We start from the raw sequence: 14,579 nt of genomic DNA, 5'->3' as shown, positions 1-14,579 counted from the left end.
CCCATCACTCCTCAAAATGGCGATCCATACCCAGGAGAAAACCAGAAAGCTGGATACCCATCATTTCAACTCACCTCACAACTGGAAGCCGCGGCAACTTTTGCACTTACATCGAGGGCTGGTGGCTGTGATGGGCACAAGGTGACACCAGTACAAACAGGGGCATCCAGAAAGACCCAACTCCTCGGGCTTGTCTTCTGCAAAAGTCACTGGAGCCTGGACACCTGCCTTCAGCTTCAGTTCTGCCAGCCCTCAGGAGGGCCCTGCTCCTGAAAAGCTGTTCAATGCTTCAGCGGCTACAAAGTGAAAACGTCTGCCCTTGTTTGTTCCTCATAGGAAAGGAATGCTTGACGCTGAAAGCCACAGGAAGCCTGCTGGGCACAGGCTGTAGGCTTGGCACACAAACCACAGTGAAGCACCTGAGTGCGGTCCCTATGGGGGGGGGGGGGCTCATCAGGAAGCTGACGCTCAACCTGAACCATAAAGACACCAAGTGGAGCCGTCATTTGATATTTGAAACCTGAGGAGGGGTCCCATGTAGTGGGAATTTTGGTTTCTTTAAAAACAGAAATGGGGCTGGAGAGATGGCTCAGTGGTTAGGAACACCTACTGCTCTTCAGAAAGTCCCAAGTTCAAATCTCAGCCATCATATGGCTGACAACCATCTGTAACAAGATCTGACGCCCTCTTCTGGAGTGTCTGAAGACAGCTACAGTGCACTTACATATAATAAATATTTTTAAAAAGCAAACAAACATAGAAATATTATGGGAATATGTTTTTTAAAAAAAGATTTATTTATTATATTCAAGTACACTGTAGCTGTCTTCAGATGCACCAGAAGAGGGCGTCAGATCTCATTATGGATGGTTGTGAGCCACCCTGTGGTTGCTGGGATTTGAACTCAGGACCTTCGGAGGAGCAGTCGGTGCTCTTATCCACTGAGCCATCTCTCCAGCCCCGGGAATATGTTTTTATTTTAATCCGAGGTGTGGGATATGGGATGCTTCAGATTTTCCACAGCAGCGGGATGTAATTTGCTTCATGCTCTGGCAAGGGCGTGATTTTGCCAGCTGCAGATAGTTTACATTTGGAATTTTGGGGTCTCTTGAGAGGGTATAAATGCAAGAGCTCCAGAGGGGCGCAGTGGCTGCTTTCCCCTCCTCCCCACCCCCGCCACTGCTGCGGTTGGAGATATCCTGAAAAGATCAATATTGCCCCGAGGAACTCAACTTCCCCTAGTCAGCAGGAAGGAGTCTAAAGAGATCGACAGCCCCCTTTCCCCTCTAGCCTTCTCTCTCTCCTACCTTGCATTGGGGGTTGGAAGGGATAAGGTTGGAGGATGGTAGAACTAGGAACCCATAAAGTAGCCAGAACTCCAGCAGAGAACCTTCCATGTTCCCTCATGAAGAATTCCAGGATTAATCCAAGGAGGGCCCCACGCCCAGGAACCTCTACCGAGTTCCTGTTGTGTGAGTGGACGCATGTGCCCATGTGGAGGCCAGGTGAGCCTCAGGTGTCATCCCTCAGGTGCCACCCACCTTGGTTTTTTTTTTTTTTTTTTTTTTTTTTAAGAGTCAGGTCTGTAATTTGGCCTGAAGCTCAAACGCTAAGCTGGCTGAACCCCAGGGACCCGCTCTCTCCTGGCATCAGGGTTGCATGTGTGGGCTGGCTTCTATTTCCCACTGGGATGCTGGAGACCATGACACCAGGAGATCTGGTTCTGCCCCTCACCAGTGGAAGCACTCAGGAGAGTGGACCCTGCACCTCACCTGGGCAGCACAGTAGGGCTGACCCTGCTTGTAGGGTTGCATGTGGGCCAGCCGCAAGGGCATGAGCGTAGGACAGCTGACCCTGGTGGTGGTGGGGATCTATGTCACAGTGGGTACCGCAGTATACGCTTTTGTCCACATTTCTTTGCTTGCAAGTGTTCGCTGCAATCAGTCGTTAGTCTGGTTCAAGGCCTCTGGCTGACTGCAACACTATCAAAACCAGGGCCTCCCCAGGACTACTCAGTTACTGCCCTGTGTCACGGAGATCCAACAACGTTGGATCTTCAGGATTGACTTCTTCAGGTGCTCCAGCAATTGATAGATGGGGTAGATGTTGTGTTGGGATAACTCAAAGCCCTGGACCTGGGCCTGGGCGGGAGCTGAGTTGGTGAGACTTCATCTCTCCCACACCCACACTACCCAGGGTGAGCTCTCCTGCACTGCCCCACCAGGTCACCCATTGCTGGCAGCCAGCAAAGGGTAGGGCCAATTCTCCAGCTCTCATACCCTCAGGCCAACTCACCCACACCCAGGCCACCATAGACAGCACTACTGTGCTGCCCAGGCAAGGTGCAGGGCCTCATCTCCCAAGGGCTGCAGCAGTGAGGGGCAGGGCCAGTTCTCTGGCTCTGATAACCTTGGGGCCAGCTCTCCTGAGTGTCCCATAGGTGGCAAGGAACAAGAGACTGGGGCAGCTTTCCCTCCCTTGGGGCTGTCTCACCCATAACCCCTGCAACCAGGGTCACCTTTCCCCAAAATCTAACCTGATATGGAACCCAATAGGTGTCTAATGTCTTTGAATGGAGATTTGCTTCTCCATCAGAAAGTGAGATTCCCCCACCCCACCCCCAGTGTGAGGAAACTAACCAGCAGCAATGCCGGAAGCAGTGGGTAACGCAGCAGAGAAACACTCCAGTTAGACTCACCCACACTCACATGCATGAGGTGGACAGGGTACAGACTGTCCTTCAGTGCAGGATGGAGAAAGGCCTGCACTCAGAACTGCGCTGAGAAGCCAGAGGCTTTAAGACTTTTGACTGCTGGATGAAACTACCCACAAATAGAGAACCAAATCACAACAGGACATCGCATTTATTCAGTCTAACACAACACAAGGAAGCAGTACCAGGGCGGCAGGATGTTTGTGGGGAAGACCACCTGAATCAGCCCCCTACCCCTGCCATCTTGGAAATCCAGTGACTAGGAAAATGTCAGTCTTTAGCTAGGTGTGGTCATTTATTCAGTCACCAAACAATTTCTAGGCAGCCTCTGAACTGTGAGCCCATGCTGATCATCTCAAGCACAATGAACCCAACCCGTGACATCCAAGGACTGGGTGTGATCTTCGTCCACATCAAACAGGCACTCGGTCTTACTGCAGCAGGAGTTGGCTGTGCCTGTCAAGATGCAGTCAATAGCTCTACAGAAAAAAAGTACAAACACCACCCACAGACACTTGGTGGAGGGACCAGACCATGTGGCCAAGTAGGATTCTGAGGGATCCAGACGAGAAGGCCAGAGAGTTCAGGTGCGGGCAGCCCAAGGCCAGCACAAGGCACCTTTAAAGGCTTCCTGGTGTTATTTACAGTTTCAAAGTCAATTTACTTTGTAAGCCTTGGAGAACCCTTTATTTAACCATGTCTTGAAATAAAAGTTCACAAAGCTGGTGGTTTCAAACCACAGTACTGAGATTCATAACATCCCGAAAACAGGGACTAAGAGAAGGCACACGTGCCTGAGAGATGGAGGCCATCAGAGTCCATCGGCTTGGGCCAGCGGTGATGGGCGTGCTCATGCGCTGAAGGGCCTCAGGGAGGGGACGGGGCTGTTTCTGGCTCCTGCTTCACCTGCCCCCGCTGCTTCAGGTCATCGTCTTCCTGAGGCTCACGTCCTTCTGATGAAGCTTGAAGTCTCACGCTGACCTGTTAGGGTTTGCAGAGAATGTGACTACCATCATCTTGCTTACAGGACCAGGAACAAGCATGCCTCTCAGATGCTGCCAGTGTACCAGTGACCAGGCACACAAACATCTATAGAACTACATCCTCAGAAGCCTAACAGCAACTCACTTGTTCCAAGCAGTGGCCGCAGAATCCCAGTATATTCAATACAACAGTATGTGACCTGAAGTTTAAGGCTGAGCCAAGGATTGGGGAAAGCAAACTACCCTGCCCATTTTATGGACAGAGAGGCAATACCAACTGAAGTGTGTGTGTGTGTGTGTGTGTGTGTGTGTGTGTATGTGTGTGTGTGTTCGTACAGGCACGTGTGCATGCATGCATGCACGCGTGAGCACACACACACACATACACACACACATGTTACTATGGAGCTACACCCCGGCCCAACAAGAACAGCTTTGACAATTAGGTACTCACAGTCCTTGCTTCTCGAACTCTTCTTAAAATGATGCCTTCTGCCAACAGAGCCTTCCCCGTTTCTACAAATAACTTCTCTTCGTCTGTTTCTCCAAGATTCTGAAGCTCAGTGTACTTCTCCACAAACCTAGAATTCCAAGCAGCCCATACTAGGCCTGTGTTGGGGCTACAGAGACATCTGCTACCCAGCACCAAGCAGGGCCCAGAGAGAGCTGCCTAGAGGTGCACCCCTCCTAGAAACAACAGCTGAACCTTCAGAGGTAGCTATATTTACTTGGGCCTGGGAAATGCTTACCGCTGACAGGTAGACTTGAAGTTTGGGTTGAGGAGATCAAAAGCTTTCTGACCAGATCCATAGGTTGCAAAGAATTTCCTAGAAAATATAGAAACAATATGAATCTCCAATCATCGGCTATGGAGAGTGAGGCAGAGGGAATACAGGATAACTGCTAGGCCCTGAGAAGTTACAGAGCCTAAGCCAAAGGACAATGCATACATCAAGTGGAGAGGAATTTCAGGGAGGCCTAACACTCCCTCACCCTTCTGCTCCACCAACTTCCCTGTCCTTCCTTGTCCCCGTTTCAGAAAACAACACTAACCAGATTCACACGTCACCACACTCAGAAATACCCCACCACCAGATAACACTACAGATGTATCACTCGTGTGTGTGTGTGTGTGTGTGTGTGTGTGTGTGTGTGTGTGTGTGTGACATGCGCACTGAGTGTCCAGGTGCATGTGGAGGCCAGAGTAGGACATCAAGTGTCCTCCTCTATGGCTTTCCACTTCAGTGCTGAGCCCAGGTCTCTCACCAGCCTGGATGCTCAGTGCTTGGCCTAGGCTGGCTAAACTGCTCTCAAGATCTTTCCCTCTGCCCCCGGTGCGGAGGTCAGAGGGACATGTAGGTGTGCCCAGCTTTCCACACAGGCGCAGGAGATTCACACTCAGGTCTTCATACTCTACAGCAAGTGCTCTTACACTGTTTTCAAGTCTCTAGACACATTCTTTAACTCCCCAAAAGGGGTGCCCCCTCCCTGTCTTCTAAACTGGGGAAGAATCTGCACATCAAAAAATTCATCTTTGTTGGGCCTTTGAGGTGGCCTGAGTGAGACACTTGCCATCAAACCTAAAGCCTGAGTTTGATCCTTAGAACCCACACGGTGGAAGGAGAGGATTCCTGTTAACGTGTCCTGACTCCTACATGCATGCTGTAGCATGTACTCATGCATGTACATACATGCACATCCCCATCTTAGTAAAACATAATAAAAAAATTTAACAACCCTTCTTAAGTGTGCCAGTAGCATGGAGTACCACCAGTCACACAACTATGTCATCATTCATTTACTATATGCATGGAGGTGTGTGTGCATCACTACACATCAGCACAGGTCAGAGGACAGTCTAGGGAGTAGATTTTTCTCCTTCCACCGTGTGGATCGTGGGGCTTGAACTCAGGTCATCAGGCATGGCAGCAAGCGCCTTTACCCACTGAGCCATCTTGCTGGCCCTTCAAAACCATCCTGATTGTCCCCCACTGAGGCCCAGGACCATCATCAATCAAACACTCACAGCCCTCACTTGTGTTTTTAGAAGAAATTATCTCAAATGACTGCAGAGACTGTTTCTGGTCCGCAGCCATCAAGACTGTTGTAAGAACACCTGTGCTTACTAGTGTACTGTACAAGTAAGCCCATGGAATAAATCCACAAAAAAACGTATTATGGAATCAAAGTAGGTACCTATTTATCTGAGAAACAAAACCACAAAATACCCTTCCAAACTGCCGAAGTGCTTCTTAAAGCTACTGCGCCAAATTTACACTCAAGTAAATTTTGCAATATACCAGTGTCTATTTTCCTATTTCATTCCCCTTGCCAAACTGATAAACTGAAAATTACAATAATTATAGTTTTATCACCACCAACATCCCCGCCCCCAAAGAAAAAGAAAGCCATTAGACATCTTTTTAAGTTTGAAAGCAAACCGGATTCTTCTTCTCTCAATTGTTCATGATCTTTGCCCATTGTCCTTGAAGTGGTTGCTTTGAACTAAAGATTCCTATGGGGAAACCCCACGGTCTAAGAGTAGAGACGGCAGGTCTGGCCATTCATCAGGTCACACAGACAGCCCCTAAAGCAAACAGCACTGGGGGTCCTAGGGAAAGACAGAAGGATGCTCCTTTCTGTTCTCTCCCAAGGAAGGACACAGCAAGAAGACAGCACTCTCAGAAGTGTGAGCCATCTCCAGATTCAAAGCCAGCATGATCTACAAAGCAAGTCCCACCCAAGAATCATAATGAGTCTCAAAACAAAACCACCAAAAAGGTCTGAGGTGGCAAGGTGGCTGAGTGCTTGCCTGGTCTGTATGTAAAGCTACGTTCAACTCCAGGCATAGCAAAGCACAAAGAAGCAATGCCTAAGTGGCCACGTACATGCGTCAGCCTGGAGCAGAGATGCTTGGAAAGTCTTGAGGAGCAAAGCGTACTTGTTCTACTGTCTTCAGAAAGGGCTGCACTGTAACCCTCACACTACGGGAGATAGCTCATGTCTGTAATCCAAACACTATGGAAACCAAAATAAGAAGTTGCACAAATGTCTCAAAAAGCACACCACCAAAAAAACCTAGTTCAACCAAAAGAAGTGGAGGGGAAAAAAAATTAAAAATAAAAAAAATTAAATTAAATTTAAAAAAAAAGCTAGTTCAATCTTGACTCTCCATCCTCGGCTGTTCAGTGTCTTCAGCTAGCCCAACGGATACATCTAGTCATTAAGCCACTGATGTTTTCATCAACAGAGGGTTATGAACAATCTGAAAGGCCATGAACTGGGCTAGACACCGAGATTAGCAGTGAGCGGGACAGCACATGGTCCCTGGTAGGTTTGGGTTTTGCTTGTTTTAGGGTAGGGTGACAGAGAGACAAAAGAGCCTAAGGCCTCATACATGCTAGCTCAGCACTATACCCCTGAAATACGGCCCGTGGTGGCATGAAACTGAGTTATGCTATGTAACCCAGGCTGTCCTCAAGCTCCTGACCCACCTGCTTTACCTGCTAGGTGCTGGGGTCACACGTGTGAGCTAGCATGTCTACCGAGAGTGTGACATCTAAACTTTTCTTTACTAGTTAAAAGAAAAACAACTGGGCTATATAATCTTTAAAAAAAAAAAATCAGCCCATTTTCCAACTTTATTTAGAAAAGTGGAAAGCAAATTAAAGAACACATAGTTTACCAGGCAGTGGTGGCGCACGCCTTTAATCCCAGCACTTGGGAGGCAGAGGCAGGCGGATTTCTGAGTTCGAGGCCAGCCTGGTCTACAAAGTGAGTTCCAGGACAGCCAGGGCTACACAGAGAAACCCTGTCTTGAAAAACCAAAAAAAAAAAAAAAAAAAAAAAAAAAAAAAAAAAAAAAAAAAAAAAAAAGAAAAGAAAAAAGAAAAAAAGAAAGGAAAAGAAAAGAAGAAAAGGAAAGAAAAGAAACTGCAAGACCTCTGGCCTCCAGAGGGCGCCTGCACTCACATGCACCAACACAAAGACAAGTTATTAAAAATAAATTTTAAAGATAGCAAAATACTTAAAAAAAAAAAAAAAAACACTTCCTGTGGTGGCGCACGCCTTTAATCCCAGCCCTTGAGAGGTAGAGGCAGGTGGATTTCTGAGTTCGAGGCCAGCCTGGTCTACAGAGTGAGTTCCAGGAGACAGCCAGGGCTGTATAGAGAAACCCTGTCTCGAAAAACCAAAAAACCAAAAAACAAAAACAAAAACAAAAAACCCAAAAAACCAAAAAAAACCACTTCCTTCACCTTTACAACTCTAATATACTAGTATTTTGTCTTACAATGTTAAACAAGATTACGGGGCCAATGTTTTCAAAGTGACAGCTAGGTACCAGGAGCTATCTTCAAGGCACTACCTCAGAAGAGGGCTGTAGGTGCCTTTCCTCTTTATTCTTTTCTCTTTATTCTTTCCCTTGCTTCTCAATTTTCTACAAGAAATGTGCATTAATATGCCAGGCATGGCGATACAAGCCTGTAACACCGGGATTCCAGAGGCAGAGGCAGGAAGATCAAGACCTTGTCCCAAGAGGAACAAAAGGAAGAAATAGATGCTAAAGAAATAAAGTATGCAGGGCTGGAGAGATGGCTCAGCGGTTAAGAGCACTGATTTCTCTTCCGAAGGTCCTGAGTTCAAATCCCAGAAACCACATGGCGGCTAACAACTATCTGTAATGAGACCTGACGCTCCTTTCTGGTGTGTCTGAAGACAGCTACAGTGTACTTATATATAATAATAAATAAATCTTTTTTTTTTTTTAAAAAGAAAGAAAGTACAAAAGCACGCACTTTCCTTCAGATGTCATGGTTACTATAAAGTGCTTTGACCTTCTGAGCATCCTTTCCAGGGCGGCTTCGATAACTGTTAGACATTAAATCCTCAGACCATATTCCACCTATTTCCACTTCCAAAGAACCTACTGTTATAGCACTAAGTGTGGAGCCAGATGTGATTCTCAGATCCACCAGCCTCTGGGGTGGCCATAGGTGGTTAACCTCCTTGAACCTGACAGTTCTCTTGAATAACACAGAGGCAATGATACCTGCCTTCGAAGACAGGGTTGGAGTAATAAAGTCTATGAGCTGATGTTTGTCAAGGGCTGAGCAACTACCTCATACAGAACAGAGGCCAGTTAACAAACACTTTATCTGCAACTTTGTCAGTTTAGAGTCTCCAGACTCCACTTCTGTTTCTGGGCTAGAGAGATGGCTCAGTGGTTAAGAGCACTGACTGCTCTTCCAGAGGTCCTGAGTTCAATTCTCACCAACCAAATGGTGGCTTACAACCATCTGTAATGCGATCTGACACCCTCTTCTGGTATATCCGAAGACAGCTACAGTGTACTCCTATACATAAATAAATCGTAAAACAAACCAACAAACCAACCCTGAACTTCTGTTTCCTCTCACCACAAGGGAGAAGTGAGATGTCATGATTTTTCTTGCTATACAAGACCAACCCCACAGACTTCTACATGAGCCTTCCTCTCTGAAGGTCTGCTGCACCCTACTCACTATAGGGGATAGACACTTACGCTCGAATCTGATCCTCCTGGTAAAAGATGTCCTGGATGTCAGCTTTGGCTTTGCCATACCGCAAGCGGGGCCTTTGGAAGACAGGCTCTCTCAGGGGTGGAAAGGCCTTATATATGTCATACCACAGTGGCTTCTCTTTCAACACCCCGGCCCGCATCAGATCCCTCGTCCTTAGAAAGGGAACAGAACCAAGGTCAGTCGGTTACCACAGGGTTGTAAAGTCTGAATCAACTTAAACGAAGGAAAGAGCAGCCTGGTAGGGGTGAGCTGAAATGGACCTCCCGCCTAAAGGAGGCACGGCCAATACACACAGCAACCTAGCATGGCCACAGTGTTAAGTCCTGTTGGTTAGCTCTCATGTAGCCTAGGCTAGCCTTAAACTCAAGCGTGTAGCCAAGGATGACCTTGAATTTAGTGCCTCCCTGCACTTCCCTAGAGCTAGGATTACAGCGTGTCCACGCAGGCTTTTTATTTTGACATAAGTCCACCAGTAGCCTCGTTACGAAGCCAGGTTGGCCCCGGTCTTGTGGCAATCCTCCTGCCTCGCCTTCTAAGTGCCAAGACTACGCGGGCGAGCCACGACACACAGCTTCCATCTTCTTGCTCGGGTCCCAACCCCCAGCCCACCCACCGTTCCATAGTGAAAAAGCAAGACCTGTCCAGTCAGACGAAATGGGGTGGCGAGCACAATCTGACAGGACAGAAATCCAAGGGGATAGAGACAAACCACACCGATTCCGTGCCAAGGGCATCACCCGGCTCGGACACCCGCAACGGCGTTCCCTAAGGATATGCCAGGAGGGTCGTGACCCGCTAGGCACCCTGCCCTCGCCCAACTCGGAGCACGCACCGGGAGAACACGTTCCCCACAGTCTCCAGCCGGCTCCCCGCCATGGCCACTTGGGCTAGAAAGCCTCGGGCTGTTACCGGAAGCGGAAGCGGCAGCAAGCAAGCCAAGGGGGGACAAGCGGCTGGCCGAGCGGAGGATGACAGTCCCGCCTCAACGTCATTCGGAGGGCGGAACCAGGCAGAAGCAAACGATGGGCTGAGCGGGAGCGCTCAGGTCCTGCGTCCGGGTGGGTGGGGGTGGGGGGTGTTCGGGGGGGGGTGTTCAGATACGAGTAATCGATTCCGGAGCCAAAAGAGCGGGAGCGCGCCAAAGCTGCGCCAAGAGTAGCAAACGACCCGTCCTGGGGAAAGATGGAGTGTGGCGCCTGCTTTCTTCTAACTTTGCAAAGCTTCCTCCTCTCTGGCAGGGTGGAGGGAATACAGTGTGGAGCTCGCGGGGATGCGGCACATCCAACAGTCAGGAGCAGCCAGCCAATAAGACATTTGAGGACACCAGGCTCGACTGGGCCTAATCTTAGAAACTGAGACCCAAATAGGGGCGAAGTAACTTTTCCAAGTGACACGAGCCTCCAGGCCTCCTTCCTCGGCCTTTTGCGCCTTAAGCGGGGCTCAGCGGAGCAGTCTGTTTTCACGCCCAGTGGAAAGCTGCCTGCAAGTAGCAGTTCCTCCGCTGGAGGCGTCCCTCGCCCGCCCGCTAGCTCTGGAGTTTTAAGAAGTAAAAGCCCAGAATGAATGCATTCGGAGGAAGAAAATAAAAACCTGGGGGAACGTAGTCTGTCATTGTTCAACTGTTCAAAATATGGGTTTGGAGGAATATCCGTTCCTCCAAGGAGAAGCACCCCTTAGAAATTTCATCAGGGTATTTGTGCGAAGATCATCATGGTTGATCGTAGTGACAAGATTTTAAAAACAACAAAACAAAAACAAAACATCGGGCTGGAGAAAGAGCTCATCAGTTAAGAGCACTGACTGCTCTTCCAGAGGACCCAGATTCGAGTTCTAGCACCCACAGGGTGACATAACCACCTGTCACTCTAGTCCCTGGGGATTTGATGTCCTCTTCTGAACGCTGCAGGCACCAGGCATGTACGTAGTGTACAGACTTATGTGCATGCAAAATACTGATACACATAAAATTAATTAAAATTCATCATATGATCAGGAGGTGGTGGGTCATACCTTTAATCCCAGAACTCAGGAGACAGAGGCGAACGATCTCTGAGTTTGAGGCCAGTCTGGTGGTGTACAGATCAAGTTGCAGGACAGCCAGGGCTACACAGTGAAATGCTGTCTAAGAAAAAAAAACAAAAAACAAAAAACAGAAGAGCAACAACAAATATTTCATCAAATGAAAAGTAGTAGAGGATGTTAGCACACGCCTTTGATCCCAGCACTTGAGATGCAGAGGCAGGCAGATATTGAATATCTGTAAGTTAGAGGCCAGCCTGACCTACATGGTGAGTTTCAGAAGCCAAGGCTGTGTAGAGAGAGACCCTATCTCAAAATAGGCTGGAAAGTTAGGGTTTGTGCATTCTAAACCTATGCACCTGGTAAAATCAACAAGCTAGGACCATCTGTATTTACCTACCTACATTAATGCCCATGGCTTGGGGTTAAATGAAACACTGCAGAAATATGTGTGTGGGAACGCAATCTGTAAGGGCGGGGACGGGGGGGGGAGGGGCTGGAGAGATGGCTGAGCGGTTAAGAGCACTGACTGCTCTTCTGAAGGTCCTGAGTTCAAATCCCAGCAACCAGATGGTGACTCACAACCATCCGCAATAAGATCTTATGCCCTCTTCTGGTGTGTCTCAAGACAACTACTCAGATATAATAATAAATAAATTTTTAAAAAAAAAGGAAGGAAAAGGGAAAATATCCACAAGTGCCAAAGTTTGTAGGAGGATAAAATCTGGGACTGTGAACTTCACTTATCCACAGGACAAAAATACAAGGGTGAAGTCAGAGCTAGCTCTCTCTCAATCTCTCTCAATCTCTGTCTCTCTCTCTCTCTCTCTCTCTCTCTCTCTCTCTCTCTCTCTCTCTCTCTCTCTTTCTCTCCTCTACATATCCTTTATACATATCTTATAGCTTCCAGTTTAGTGTCTTTATGGGATGGTGACTACTTGAACAAGTGGGTATCTGTTTCTTGTGCCTTTTCTTGGGCTCTTTTTGTTTGTTTGTTTGTTTGTTTACTTTGTCCAATTTCAATGAGTTAGTTTTTGTTTTATCTTATTTGTCTTTATTGTTATCCTTTAGAAACCTGCTTGTTTTCTCATGAGAGTCAGAAAGGGACCATATCTGGAGAGGAGAAGTAGGGGGGAACTGGGAGGAGCAGAGGGAGAGGAATACATTATCATGATATCTTTTGAGAAGAATATCTATTTTGTTGTTGTTGTTGTTGTTTTGTTTTGTTGTTTTTTCGAGACAGGGTTTCTCTGTACAGCCCTGGCTGTCNTCTCTCTCTCTCTCTCTCTCTCTCTCTCTCTCTCTCTCTCTCTCTCTCTCTCTCTTTCTCTCCTAGTCTCAGAGATTGCCTTGTGGAGAGTTTGTATTCATATGTAAACTCTATGCCCCAATGGATGTTTTGAATCACATGTGAGGTCTCCAAGGAACCCATTATCTTTCTTTGTCCTTAGGAAAGAGCATGAAGTCATGTCAAAACCCTCCCACTCTAAGGGAGGCCCCAGAAAGGGAGGCAGCGAAAGTTTTCAGAGCAGTTGCCACTTGTGTTATCTCACAGATAACTCTGCCCACCCACAGGGTAGCTATTATCATCCTCATTATAGATGAGAAGGCAAAGCCGCAGGAACTTAAGTACCTCTGTCTGATATGTAACAGATTGAACCCAGCTCTACCAGGGCACTTTCCTGTATCCCACAGTGCTACCTTAACTAGCCTAAAAGAGATGACTAGGGAGATGAAAGACTTTAACAAAACCTTCCTTCCACGCAGGAAATACAATGATCCGAGGCCTGGCCTGAGAAGTGGACATTTCTGCTACCTCAAGACTCGGGAACAGAGTCTAGAGAGGTGGCAAAGCAGTTACAAGCATATATTGCTCTTTCAGAGAACTTAGTTCACTTCCTAGCATGACAAGAGCCTGTTACTCCAACTCCAAGGAGATCTGATGCCTCTGGAGTTGCTGGGCACCAGCAGCACTTGTACTACACACACGGGGGTGGGGGAGTAAAAATAAAATAATTCATCCAGGTGGTGGTGGCGCACACCTGTAATCCCAGCACTTGGGAGGCAGAGGCAGGTGGATCCTGAGTTTGAGGCCAGCTTGGTTTACAGACAAGTTCCCAATAGCCAGAAAAACACAAAGAAACCCTGTCGGGAAAGTATACACACACACACACACACACACACGCATGTCTTCAAGTCCACTACCTATAAACCAGAACCATAGATGTAATCTAAAAAAGGAAGAAAGAAAAGAAAAGAGACTCTGACCTCTAGGTCAGCTATGAAGGCTCAAGGTCCTAGTTCCTGAGATCTGGGGTAGTCAGCTCTGGGGAGTAAACATGCTCCTAGCTAAATATAACCTTCCCAGCCCTCAACAACTTTCTAATTCTGTCCATGTCAGAACTATCTGCTGGCCTTGCCTAGAATCAGCGCGGCCTATGATGGGAAAGCATTGGAAAGGCTTATTCCAAGTTCATGGAGGAAAGTCAAAGACGAAACTTTCCAATTCAGAAGCAATCACAAGTGTGTGTTTGGCAGGGGTCTCTAAATTATCTTGGAGTTTTTGAAATTTCCCTTGCCATGTTTAATCCTTCCTGTAACAGAAAGAAAAGAATATTGGTGGGCAGAGAGAAGGACTCAGGGATGTGGGGACCTGGCTGATCAGAAGTTCACACCCAAGATGTGTTCACTCATAACCCAAGATGAGGTTGTTGGGTAGCTGAGAACAGAAAGAGCAGAACTGAGGCTCTCTGTCTTGTAGACTAGGCTAAGGTACACAGTAAATGCTAGCCAGCAACTGACCCATGGTGGTTATAGTGCCACTGTTGTGAGGTCATCTGGGAGTGCAGCTGATGACATCTCACAGGTGGCCTTATGGAAGATGGGGGTGAGCTTAGCACCTCACTTGCAAGTACTCTTCTGCTAAGTCCTACCTACCCCTGCCCCTACCCCTCTTCTCATGTTTTACTTAGACAAGATCTCACTAAGTTTCCCAGGCTGGCCTTGCACTTGTGATCCTTCTAGCTTAGCCTCCAAAGTAGCCTGAATTGCAAGCCTGTACAAGACCTGAAATTGTTGGTTTTTCCCCCCTTGAAAAGTGATCCATTCTTTCCACTTAGCACTTAAACACAAGCTCTCACCTGACTAAGTGTTCTAATGAACCATCTCTTCCACCCCTTGCTTGTTTTTGCTGTTGTTGCTGCTGCTCTTTGTTTATAGATGCCTCACTAAGTAGCCTGGCTGGCCTGGAAATACAGAGATCTACCTGCATCTGCCTCCTCAGTGCTGGCATTAAAGGTGTGC

At 47.6% G+C, this 14,579-nt stretch overlaps 1 protein-coding gene across 1 annotated transcript; it reads right to left on the bottom strand.

The window, feature by feature from the left end:
• Positions 1-2,845: 2,845 nt before the first annotated feature.
• On the bottom strand, positions 2,846-10,196 carry Mrps23 (mitochondrial ribosomal protein S23). The gene is made up of 5 exons (XM_021177094.2): positions 10,090-10,196; positions 9,239-9,409; positions 4,446-4,523; positions 4,151-4,277; positions 2,846-3,694 (listed from the first exon to the last, which is right to left on the bottom strand). The coding sequence occupies exons 1-5, from the start codon at positions 10,131-10,133 to the stop codon at positions 3,581-3,583; spliced, it is 534 nt and encodes a 177-aa protein (XP_021032753.1). The 5' UTR covers positions 10,134-10,196; the 3' UTR covers positions 2,846-3,580.
• Between the last annotated feature and the right edge of the window lie 4,383 nt (positions 10,197-14,579).

Source organism: Mus caroli, chromosome 11 (genome assembly GCF_900094665.2).
Source record: "Mus caroli chromosome 11, CAROLI_EIJ_v1.1, whole genome shotgun sequence".
In the NCBI taxonomy this organism is placed as follows: Eukaryota; Metazoa; Chordata; class Mammalia; order Rodentia; family Muridae; genus Mus; species Mus caroli.
The sequence above is the reverse complement of the archived record's forward strand: the minus strand, read 5'-3'. Positions and strand labels throughout refer to the sequence as shown.

Excerpts from the sequence above, each read along its gene's own strand:
- Mrps23 (XM_021177094.2), bottom strand. The coding sequence starts at position 10,133 with ATGGCGGGGAGCCGGCTGGAGACTGTGGGGAACGTGTTCTCCCG. Across the intron at positions 9,410-10,089 it reads GTGGGGAACGTGTTCTCCCG|GACGAGGGATCTGATGCGGG; the intron begins GTGCGTGCTCCG and ends TCCCTTTCTAAG. Across the intron at positions 4,278-4,445 it reads TTCAAGTCTACCTGTCAGCG|GTTTGTGGAGAAGTACACTG; the intron begins GTAAGCATTTCC and ends TTGGAATTCTAG.